The 12,044-nt window shown below is 52.6% G+C and overlaps 1 protein-coding gene across 1 annotated transcript in view; it reads right to left on the bottom strand.

Annotated features, from left to right (window-relative positions):
- URB2 (URB2 ribosome biogenesis homolog) overlaps positions 1 to 9,287 on the bottom strand; it is a 36,649-nt gene extending 27,362 nt beyond the window's left edge. Inside the window, exon 1 of the mRNA XM_088453296.1 lies at positions 3,388 to 9,287. Within this exon, the coding sequence (XP_088309422.1) occupies positions 3,388 to 3,513 (126 nt within the window). The 5' untranslated portion in view covers positions 3,514 to 9,287. The remainder of the gene's footprint in view (positions 1 to 3,387) is intronic.
- Between the last annotated feature and the right edge of the window lie 2,757 nt (positions 9,288 to 12,044).

The following is a 12,044-nucleotide window of genomic DNA, read 5'->3' as shown; positions in this document are numbered from 1 at the left end:
ACTTTAGGGGGTCTTACAATCATTTTAAGGAAAAATTCGTAACTTTACGCAAATCCAACTTCGGAGTTTCCCGTTTTCGTTAATTTGATATTGAATACGGGGATAAGCGGGAGCGCGCACCATACTTTTACGCTGAAAAATTCTCCGATATGAAACGTTAACTTCGCCAGGGAAGTTAACCTTTCATATTGAATACCCCTCTTAATATTATACAAGGAGGTAAAACTGATTGTACAAGAGGGGGAACACTTCATACATAATTATAGATGCAGACAGGGAAAGTGTTTGTATGGATACTGTCAGGCAGCCGTGATCTATACAAATAGTAACCACTTTGTCTCTATACTCATTGCTGACACACAGGACGGCTGAACTTGGCCGAGGCTCAGGCGCAGGATCGCTCGCTTGTCACATCCACGGTCATTGGCAACTTTTCCGATAGGCATTGTTGACATATCTAAAACTATATTGCTGGGCTCACACATGCAATTCTCCGTGATGTGTGGTGTGGCCGCGATGTCGGCTTTGCACACAATGGTAGAATACGGTACCACAACATGCCACTTTACCTTTATGGGGTATGATGGGAAAAACAAAAAACCATGGCGTTGGAAGCTGAGAAAGCGAGAGGCAGGAAACACACCGGGAAATATTCTACTTATACAGAATGTACTTATGCCCTGTCTAAGGGCAGCCATGGTATAATGAAGTGGCAATAGCAGTAACTATGACGGGCAAAAAGCAGGATCTAATAGAATACAATAGATAAAGCTGTAATTAAAGCTGGGTAAACATTGAGACGGTGTCGGCAGGGCCGGCTCGAGGCATGTTCGACCAGCGCGATCGAACAGGGGCGCACCCCTCCCAGCCATTCCCGATTTCAGCTGGACAGTCCCGTTTTTCGGGCAATGCCCCGGTTCCACCCGTGGGACGAAATGTCCCGTGGGTGGTCGGGTAGTTGGGCAGCACCACCGCCGCAGCTGTTCGTCGGTGCCGGCGCCTGGGAACAAGAATGGATGCCGTTGGCATGCACGCAGCATCCATTCAGTGCAGGGAGAGCGCTGGGGCAGCCCAGCTACTGACGTAGTGCTAGGCTCACACCCAGCCTGACGATAAATGGGAGGCGTGACGTACGGGGATGTGGCCTATCGTAATTCATCCCCGCCCCCTTTTCAGACACGCGCGGTTTTGCACGTCCAACATGGACATTATCGCATGTGGCCCCATTGCAGGTGGGATCATTACCTTGTTCTGATGTGTACCCAGGATCCGATATGTCGGCCCGTCTGATGTGTACCCAGGATCCGATATGTCGGCCCATCGCTCAGTGTGTACCCAGGATCTGATATGTCGGCCCATCGCTCAATGTGTACCCAGGATCTGATAAGCTGGCCCGTCTGATGTGTACCCAGGATCTGATATGTCGGCCCATCGCTCAGTGTGTACCCAGGATCTGATAAGCTGGCCCGTCTGATGTGTACCCAGGATCCGATATGTCGGCCCGTCTGATGTGTACCCAGGATCCGATATGTCAGCCTATCGCTCAGTGTGTACCCAGGATCCGATATGTCAGCCTACCGCTCAGTGTGTACCCAGGATCCGATATGTCGGCCCATCGCTCAGTGTGTGCCCAGGAAACGATATGTCGGCCCATCGCTCAGTGTGTACCCAGGATCCGATATGTCGGCCCGTCTGATGTGTACCCAGGATCTGATATGTCGGCCCATCGCTCAGTGTGTACCCAGGATCTGATATGTCGGCCCATCGCTCAGTGTGTACCCAGGATCCGTTATGTCGGCCATCGCTCAGTGTGTACCCAGGATCCGATATGTCGGCCCATCGCTCAGTGTGTACCCAGGATCTGATATGTCGGCCTATCGCTCAATGTGTACCCAGGATCTGATATGTCAGCCCGTCTGATGTGTACCCAGGATCTGATATGTCGGCCCATCGCTCAGTGTGTACCCAGGATTTGATATGTCGGCCCATCGCTCAGTGTGTACCCAGGATCTGATATGTCGGCCCATCGCTCAGTGTGTACCCAGGATCCGTTATGTCGGCCCATCGCTCAGTGTGTACCCAGGATCCGATATGTCGGCCCATCTGATGTGTACCCAGGATCCGATATGTCGGCCCATCTGATGTGTACCCAGGATCTGATATGTCAGCCCGTCTGATGTGTACCCAGGATCTGATATGTCGGCCCATCGCTCAGTGTGTACCCAGGATTTGATATGTCGGCCCATCGCTCAGTGTGTACCCAGGATCTGATATGTCGGCCCATCGCTCAGTGTGTACCCAGGATCCGTTATGTCGGCCATCGCTCAGTGTGTACCCAGGATCCGATATGTCGGCCCATCGCTCAGTGTGTACCCAGGATCTGATATGTCGGCCTATCGCTCAATGTGTACCCAGGATCTGATATGTCAGCCCGTCTGATGTGTACCCAGGATCTGATATGTCGGCCCATCGCTCAGTGTGTACCCAGGATTTGATATGTCGGCCCATCGCTCAGTGTGTACCCAGGATCTGATATGTCGGCCCATCGCTCAGTGTGTACCCAGGATCCGTTATGTCGGCCCATCGCTCAGTGTGTACCCAGGATTTGATATGTCGGCCCATCGCTCAGTGTGTACCCAGGATCTGATATGTCGGCCCGTCTGATGTGTACCCAGGATCCGATATGTCGGCCCATCGCTCAGTGTGTACCCAGGATCCGATATGTCGGCCCAGTGTGTACCCAGCTTAAGGGTGGAAACATAGGTACACAATCATTGCACACAATGAGGACAGTAGCAAAAAGGGAAATAAACTATATACGGGGCGCAGTACATAAAGATCAGCTGCACAACACAGCATTGGTGAATAGGTGCTATCATTATAATGTTATATTGCATCAACCATGTTGTACTGTTTAGTGTCTAAGGTTTATTTATTCTTAATTTATTTATGATAATTATATTGTAAATACACCATAAGGACTGTACCAGGGCCCCCTGTACGCGGGGACTGCACCAGGGGTTACATGAGAGGATTGTATGTTATTAGTTACATGGTAAAGGACAGGGACGGGCATCTCAGATCAGCAAAAGAAAAAGTGTGAAAATTCTGTAACAATTATAACAGTATAACAGCAGAGTGTGTGTAATAAATTCCTTTACTGTCCTATAACAAAGACGAGAAGAATTTGGGAGAAATATGAATATGTGAGACACACACAATGGACGGTTCCCTAGACGTGGTGATATCTCTGCATGAACAATAAGAGACAGAAGCTTAATAGACCTGGGATACAGAGCGTTACCCCCGGCCTGCACCATAATGCGCCCATATCCTGGGAGGACAAGCGTCAGGGCACTCCGGCCTCTGCGTAACGCCGCGCTTTACCTGCTCCTTGTTAGGAATGAAGCACTGATGAGTGACCCAGGCGAAGTGGGCCAGCTTTATCCTGTCTCCCCAGGGGACCTTAGGGTTCCTCAGCTTCAGGTGGATTCCAGAGTAAATCGCAGCCATTGTCCCGTCTGCTGCACTATAAGAGAGTTACAGGGGGTATTATGTGACAGTCACAGAGACGGAGGGGGGGATGGCTGCACTGAGAGAGAGTTACAGAGGGTATTATGTGACAGTCACAGAGACAGGAGAGGACGGGGGATGGCTGCACTGTGAGAGAGTTACAGAGGGTATTATGTGACAGTCACAGAGACAGGGGAGGGAGGATGGCGGCACTGTGAGAGAGTTACAGAGGGTATTATGTGACAGTTACAGAGACAGGGGAGGAGGGGGGATGGCTGCACTGTGCGAGAGTTACAGAGGGTATTATGTGACAGTCACAGAGACAGGGGAGGGTGGATGGCTGCACTGTGAGAGAGTTACAGAGGGTATTATGTGACAGTCACAGAGACGGAGGGGGGATGGCTGCACTGTGAGAGAGTTACAGAGGGTATTATGTGACAGTCACAGAGACGGAGGGGGGGTGGCTGCACTGTGAGAGAGTTACAGAGGGTATTATGTGACAGTCACAGAGACAGGGGAGGAGGGGGGGTGGCTGCACTGTGAGAGAGTTACAGAGGGTATTATGTGACAGTCACAGAGACAGGAGAGGACGGGGGATGGCTGCACTGTGAGAGAGTTACAGAGGGTATTATGTGACAGTCACAGAGACAGAAGAGGAGGGGGGATGGAAGCACTGTGAGAGAGTTACAGAGGGTATTATGTGACAGTCACAGAGACAGGGGAGGATGGCTGCACTGTGAGAGAGTTACAGAGGGTATTATGTGACAGTCACAGAGACAGGGGAGGATGGCTGCACTATGAGAGAGTTACAGAGGGTATTATGTGACAGTCACAGAGACAGGGGAGGAGGGGGGATGGCTGCACTGAGAGTTACAGGGGGTATTATGTGACAGTCACAGAGACAGAGGAGATGGGGGATGGCTGCACTGTGAGAGAGTTACAGAGGGTATTATGTGACAGTCACAGAGACAGGGGAGGATGGCTGCACTGTGAGAGAGTTACAGAGGGTATTATGTGACAGTCACAGAGACAGGGGAGGATGGCTGCACTGTGAGAGAGTTACAGAGGGTATTATGTGATAGTCACAGAGACGGAGGGGGGGATGGCTGCACTGTGAGAGAGTTACAGAGGGTATTATGTGACAGTCACAGAGACAGGGGAGGAGGGGGGATGGCTGCACTGTGAGAGAGTTAAAGGGGGTATTATGTGACAGTCACAGAGACAGAGGAGGAGGGGGGATGGCTGCACTGTGAGAGAGTTACAGAGGGTATTATGTGACAGTCACAGAGAAGGAGGGGGGGATGGCTGCACTGTGAGAGAGTTACAGAGGGTATTATGTGACAGTCACAGAGACAGGGGAGGAGAGGGGGATGGCTGCACTGTGAGAGTTACAGAGGGTATTATGTGACAGTCACAGAGACAGAGGAGGAGGGGGGATGGCTGCACTGTGAGAGAGTTACAGGGGGTATTATGTGACAGTCACAGAGACAGAGGAGGAGGGGGGGATGGCTGCACTGTGAGAGAGTTACAGGGGGTATTATGTGACAGTCACAGAGACGGAGGGGGGGATGGCTGCACTGTGAGAGAGTTACAGAGGGCATTATGTGACAGTCACAGAGACAGGGGAGGAGGGGGGATGGCTGCACTGTGAGAGAGTTACAGAGGGTATTATGTGACAGTCACAGAGACAGAGGAGATGGGGGATGGCTGCACTGTGAGAGAGTTACAGGGGGTATTATGTGACAGTCACAGAGACAGGGGAGGAGGGGGGATGGCTGCACTGTGAGAGAGTTACAGGGGGTATTATGTGACAGTCACAGAGACAGGGGAGGAGGGGGGATGGCTGCACTGTGAGAGAGTTACAGAGGGTATTATGTGACAGTTACAGAGACAGGGGAGGAGGGGGGATGGCTGCACTGTGAGAGAGTTACAGAGGGTATTATGTGACAGTCACAGAGACAGAGGAGGAGGGGGGATGGCTGCACTGTGAGAGAGTTACAGAGGGTATTATGTGACAGTCACAGAGACAGGGGAGGAGGGGGGGATGGCTGCACTGTGAGAGAGTTACAGAGGGTATTATGTGACAGTCACAGAGACAGGGGAGGAGGGGGGGATGGCTGCACTGTGAGAGAGTTACAGGGGGTATTATGTGACAGTCACAGAGACAGGGGAGGATGGAGGATGGCTGCACTGTGAGAGAGTTACAGGGGGTATTATGTGACAGTCACAGAGAAGGAGGGGGGATGGCTGCACTGTGAGAGAGTTACAGGGGGTATTATGTGACAGTCACAGAGACGGGAGGAGGGGGGATGGCTGCACTGTGAGAGAGTTACAGGGGGTATTATGTGACAGTCACAGAGACAGGGGAGGAGGGGGGGATGGCTGCACTGTGAGAGAGTTACAGGGAGTATTATGTGACAGTCACAGAGACAGGGGAGGAGGGAGGATGGCTGCACTGTGAGAGAGTTACAGGGGGTATTATGTGACAGTCACAGAGAAGGAGGGGGGATGGCTGCACTGTGAGAGAGTTACAGAGGGTATTATGTGACAGTCACAGAGACAGGGGAGGATGGCTGCACTGTGAGAGAGTTACAGAGGGTATTATGTGACAGTCACAGAGAAGGAGGGGGGATGGCTGCACTGTGAGAGAGTTACAGAGGGTATTATGTGACAGTCACAGAGACAGGGGAGGATGGCTGCACTGTGAGAGAGTTACAGAGGGTATTATGTGACAGTCACAGAGACAGGGGAGGATGGCTGCACTGTGAGAGAGTTACAGAGGGTATTATGTGACAGTCACAGAGACAGGGGAGGAGGGGGGATGGCTGCACTGAGAGTTACAGGGGGTATTATGTGACAGTCACAGAGACGGAGGGGGGATGGCTGCACTGTGAGAGAGTTACAGAGGGTATTATGTGACAGTCACAGAGAAGGAGGGGGGGATGGCTGCACTGTGAGAGAGTTACAGAGGGTATTATGTGACAGTCACAGAGACAGAGGAGGAGGGGGGATGGCTGCACTGCGAGAGAGTTACAGAGGGTATTATGTGACAGTCACAGAGACAGGGGAGGAGGGAGGATGGCTGCACTGTGAGAGAGTTAAAGGGGGTATTATGTGACAGTCACAGAGACAGGGGAGGAGGGGGGATGGCTGCACTGTGAGAGAGTTACAGAGGGTATTATGTGACAGTCACAGAGACAGGGGAGGAGGGGGGATGGCTGCACTGTGAGAGAGTTACAGAGGGCATTATGTGACAGTCACAGAGACAGGAGAGGACGGCTGCACTGTGAGAGAGTTACAGAGGGTATTATGTGACAGTCACAGAGACAGAGGAGGAGGGGGGATGGCTGCACTGTGAGAGAGTTACAGAGGGTATTATGTGACAGTCACAGAGACAGGAGAGGACGGCTGCACTGTGAGAGAGTTACAGAGGGTATTATGTGACAGTTACAGAGACAGAGGAGGAGGGGGGATGGCAGCACTGTGAGAGTTACAGGGGGTATTATGTGACAGTCACAGAGACGGAGGGGGGATGGCTGCACTGTGAGAGAGTTACAGAGGGTATTATGTGACAGTCACAGAGACAGAGGAGGAGGGAGGATGGCTGCACTGTGAGAGAGTTACAGGGGGTATTATGTGACAGTCACAGAGACAGGGGAGGAGGGGGGATGGCTGCACTGTGAGAGAGTTACAGGGGGTATTATGTGACAGTCACAGAGACAGGGGAGGAGGGGGGATGGCTGCACTGTGAGAGAGTTACAGAGGGTATTATGTGACAGTTACAGAGACAGGGGAGGAGGGGGGATGGCTGCACTGTGAGAGAGTTACAGGGGGTATTATGTGACAGTCACAGAGAAGGAGGGGGGATGGCTGCACTGTGAGAGAGTTACAGAGGGTATTATGTGACAGTCACAGAGACAGGGGAGGATGGCTGCACTGTGAGAGAGTTACAGAGGGTATTATGTGACAGTCACAGAGAAGGAGGGGGGATGGCTGCACTGTGAGAGAGTTACAGAGGGTATTATGTGACAGTCACAGAGACGGAGGGGGGGATGGCTGCACTGAGAGAGAGTTACAGAGGGTATTATGTGACAGTCACAGAGACGGAGGGGGGGATGGCTGCACTGAGAGAGAGTTACAGAGGGTATTATGTGACAGTCACAGAGACAGGAGAGGACGGGGGATGGCTGCACTGTGAGAGAGTTACAGAGGGTATTATGTGACAGTCACAGAGACAGGAGAGGACGGGGGATGGCTGCACTGTGAGAGAGTTACAGAGGGTATTATGTGACAGTCACAGAGACAGGGGAGGATGGCTGCACTGTGAGAGAGTTACAGAGGGTATTATGTGACAGTCACAGAGACAGGGGAGGAGGGGGGATGGCTGCACTGAGAGTTACAGGGGGTATTATGTGACAGTCACAGAGACGGAGGGGGGATGGCTGCACTGTGAGAGAGTTACAGAGGGTATTATGTGACAGTCACAGAGAAGGAGGGGGGGATGGCTGCACTGTGAGAGAGTTACAGAGGGTATTATGTGACAGTCACAGAGACAGGGGAGGACGGGGGATGGCTGCACTGTGAGAGAGTTAAAGGGGGTATTATGTGACAGTCACAGAGACAGGGGAGGAGGGGGGATGGCTGCACTGTGAGAGAGTTACAGGGAGTATTATGTGACAGTCACAGAGACAGGGGAGGAGGGAGGATGGCTGCACTGTGAGAGAGTTACAGGGGGTATTATGTGACAGTCACAGAGAAGGAGGGGGGATGGCTGCACTGTGAGAGAGTTACAGAGGGTATTATGTGACAGTCACAGAGACAGGGGAGGATGGCTGCACTGTGAGAGAGTTACAGAGGGTATTATGTGACAGTCACAGAGAAGGAGGGGGGATGGCTGCACTGTGAGAGAGTTACAGAGGGTATTATGTGACAGTCACAGAGACAGGGGAGGATGGCTGCACTGTGAGAGAGTTACAGAGGGTATTATGTGACAGTCACAGAGACAGGGGAGGATGGCTGCACTGTGAGAGAGTTACAGAGGGTATTATGTGACAGTCACAGAGACAGGGGAGGAGGGGGGATGGCTGCACTGAGAGTTACAGGGGGTATTATGTGACAGTCACAGAGACGGAGGGGGGATGGCTGCACTGTGAGAGAGTTACAGAGGGTATTATGTGACAGTCACAGAGAAGGAGGGGGGGATGGCTGCACTGTGAGAGAGTTACAGAGGGTATTATGTGACAGTCACAGAGACAGAGGAGGAGGGGGGATGGCTGCACTGCGAGAGAGTTACAGAGGGTATTATGTGACAGTCACAGAGACAGGGGAGGAGGGAGGATGGCTGCACTGTGAGAGAGTTAAAGGGGGTATTATGTGACAGTCACAGAGACAGGGGAGGAGGGGGGATGGCTGCACTGTGAGAGAGTTACAGAGGGTATTATGTGACAGTCACAGAGACAGGGGAGGAGGGGGGATGGCTGCACTGTGAGAGAGTTACAGAGGGCATTATGTGACAGTCACAGAGACAGGAGAGGACGGCTGCACTGTGAGAGAGTTACAGAGGGTATTATGTGACAGTCACAGAGACAGAGGAGGAGGGGGGATGGCTGCACTGTGAGAGAGTTACAGAGGGTATTATGTGACAGTCACAGAGACAGGAGAGGACGGCTGCACTGTGAGAGAGTTACAGAGGGTATTATGTGACAGTTACAGAGACAGAGGAGGAGGGGGGATGGCAGCACTGTGAGAGTTACAGGGGGTATTATGTGACAGTCACAGAGACGGAGGGGGGATGGCTGCCCTGTGAGAGAGTTACAGGGGGTATTATGTGACAGTCACAGAGACAGGGGAGGAGGGGGGATGGCTGCACTGTGAGAGAGTTACAGGGGGTATTATGTGACAGTCACAGAGACAGGGGAGGAGGGGGGATAGCTGCACTGTGAGAGAGTTACAGGGGGTATTATGTGACAGTCACAGAGACAGGGGAGGAGGGGGGATGGCTGCACTGTGAGAGAGTTACAGAGGGTATTATGTGACAGTTACAGAGACAGGGGAGGAGGGGGGATGGCTGCACTGTGAGAGAGTTACAGGGGGTATTATGTGACAGTCACAGAGAAGGAGGGGGGATGGCTGCACTGTGAGAGAGTTACAGAGGGTATTATGTGACAGTCACAGAGACAGGGGAGGAGGGAGGATGGCTGCACTGTGAGAGAGTTACAGGGAGTATTATGTGACAGTCACAGAGACAGGGGAGGAGGGGGGGATGGCTGCACTGTGAGAGAGTTACAGGGAGTATTATGTGACAGTCACAGAGACAGGGGAGGAGGGGGGATGGCTGCACTGTGAGAGAGTTACAGGGAGTATTATGTGACAGTCACAGAGACAGGGGAGGAGGGGGGATGGCTGCACTGTGAGAGAGTTACAGAGGGTATTATGTGACAGTCACAGAGACAGGGAGGAGGGGAGGATGGCTGCACTGTGAGAGAGTTACAGGGGGTATTATGTGACAGTCACAGAGACAGGGGAGGATGGAGGATGGCTGCACTGTGAGAGAGTTACAGGGGGTATTATGTGACAGTCACAGAGACAGAGAAGGAGGGGGGATGGCTGCACTGTGAGAGAGTTACAGAGGGTATTATGTGACAGTCACAGAGACAGGGGAGGAGGGGGGGATGGCTGCACTGTGAGAGAGTTACAGGGGGTATTATGTGACAGTCACAGAGACAGGGGAGGATGGAGGATGGCTGCACTGTGAGAGAGTTACAGGGGTATTATGTGACAGTCACAGAGACGGGAGGAGGGGGGGATGGCTGCACTGTGAGAGAGTTACAAGGGGTATTATGTGACAGTCACAGACAGAGGAGAGGGGGGATGGCTGCACTGTGAGAGAGTTACAGGGGGTATTATGTGACAGTCACAGAGACAGGGGAGGAGGGGGGATGGCTGCACTGTGAGAGAGTTACAGGGGGTATTATGTGAGTCACAGAGACGGAGGGGGGATGGCTGCACTGTGAGAGAGTTACAAGGGGTATTATGTGACAGTCACAGAGACAGGGGAGGAGGGGGGGATGGCTGCACTGTGAGAGTTACAGGGGGTATTATGTGGACAGTCACAGAGAAGGAGGGGGAGATGGCTGCACTGTGAGAGAGTTACAGGGGGGTATTATGTGACAGTTACAGAGACAGAGAGGAGGAGGGGGGTGGCTGCACTGTGAGAGAGTTACAGGGGGTATTATGTGACAGTTACAGAGACAGAGGGAGGGGGGGTGGCTGCACTGTGAGAGAGTTACAGGGGGTATTATGTGACAGTCACAGAGACAGAGGAGGAGGGGGGATGGCTGCACTGTGAGAGAGTTACAAGGGGTATTATGTGACAGTCACAGAGACAGGGGAGGGGGGTGGCTGCACTGTGAGAGAGTTACAGGGGGTATTATGTGACAGTTACAGAGAAGGAGGGGGGGATGGCTGCACTGTGAGAGAGTTACAGAGGGTATTATGTGACAGTCACAGAGACAGGGGAGGATGGCTGCACTGTGAGAGAGTTACAGAGGGTATTATGTGATAGTCACAGAGACGGAGGGGGGGATGGCTGCACTGAGAGAGAGTTACAGAGGGTATTATGTGACAGTCACAGAGACAGGAGAGGACGGGGGATGGCTGCACTGTGAGAGAGTTACAGAGGGTATTATGTGACAGTCACAGAGACAGGGGGAGGATGGCTGCACTGTGAGACAGTTACAGAGGGTATTATGTGACAGTCACAGAGACAGGGGAGGAGGGGGGATGGCTGCACTGAGAGTTACAGGGGGTATTATGTGACAGTCACAGAGACGGAGGAGGGGGATGGCTGCACTGTGAGAGAGTTACAGAGGGTATTATGTGACAGTCACAGAGAAGGGAGGAGGGGGGATGGCTGCACTGTGAGAGAGTTACAGGGGGTATTATGTGACAGTCACAGAGACAGGGGAGGAGAGGGGATGGCTGCACTGTGAGAGTTACAGAGGGTATTATGTGACAGTCACAGAGACAGAGGAGGAGGGGGGATGGCTGCACTGTGAGAGTTACAGGGGGTATTATGTGACAGTCACAGAGACGGAGGGGGGATGGCTGCACGAGAGTTACAGAGGGCATTATGTGACAGTCACAGAGACAGAGGAGGAGGGGGGATGGCTGCACTGTGAGAGAGTTACAGGGAGTATTATGTGACAGTCACAGAGACAGGGGAGGAGGGGGGATGGCTGCACTGTGAGAGAGTTACAGGGAGTATTATGTGACAGTCACAGAGACAGGGGAGGAGGGGGGATGGCTGCACTGTGAGAGAGTTACAGAGGGTATTATGTGACAGTCACAGAGACAGGGGAGGAGGGGGGATGGCTGCACTGTGAGAGAGTTACAGGGGGTATTATGTGACAGTCACAGAGACAGGGGAGGAGGGGGGGATGGCTGCACTGTGAGAGAGTTACAGGGGGTATTATGTGACAGTCACAGAGACAGGGGAGGAGGGGGGATGGCTGCACTGTGAGAGAGTTACA

This window comes from Taudactylus pleione, unplaced genomic scaffold (genome assembly GCF_031769625.1).
Source record: "Taudactylus pleione unplaced genomic scaffold, aTauple2 ptg000577l, whole genome shotgun sequence".
Classification (NCBI taxonomy): Eukaryota; Metazoa; Chordata; class Amphibia; order Anura; family Myobatrachidae; genus Taudactylus; species Taudactylus pleione.
The sequence above is the reverse complement of the archived record's forward strand: the minus strand, read 5'-3'. Positions and strand labels throughout refer to the sequence as shown.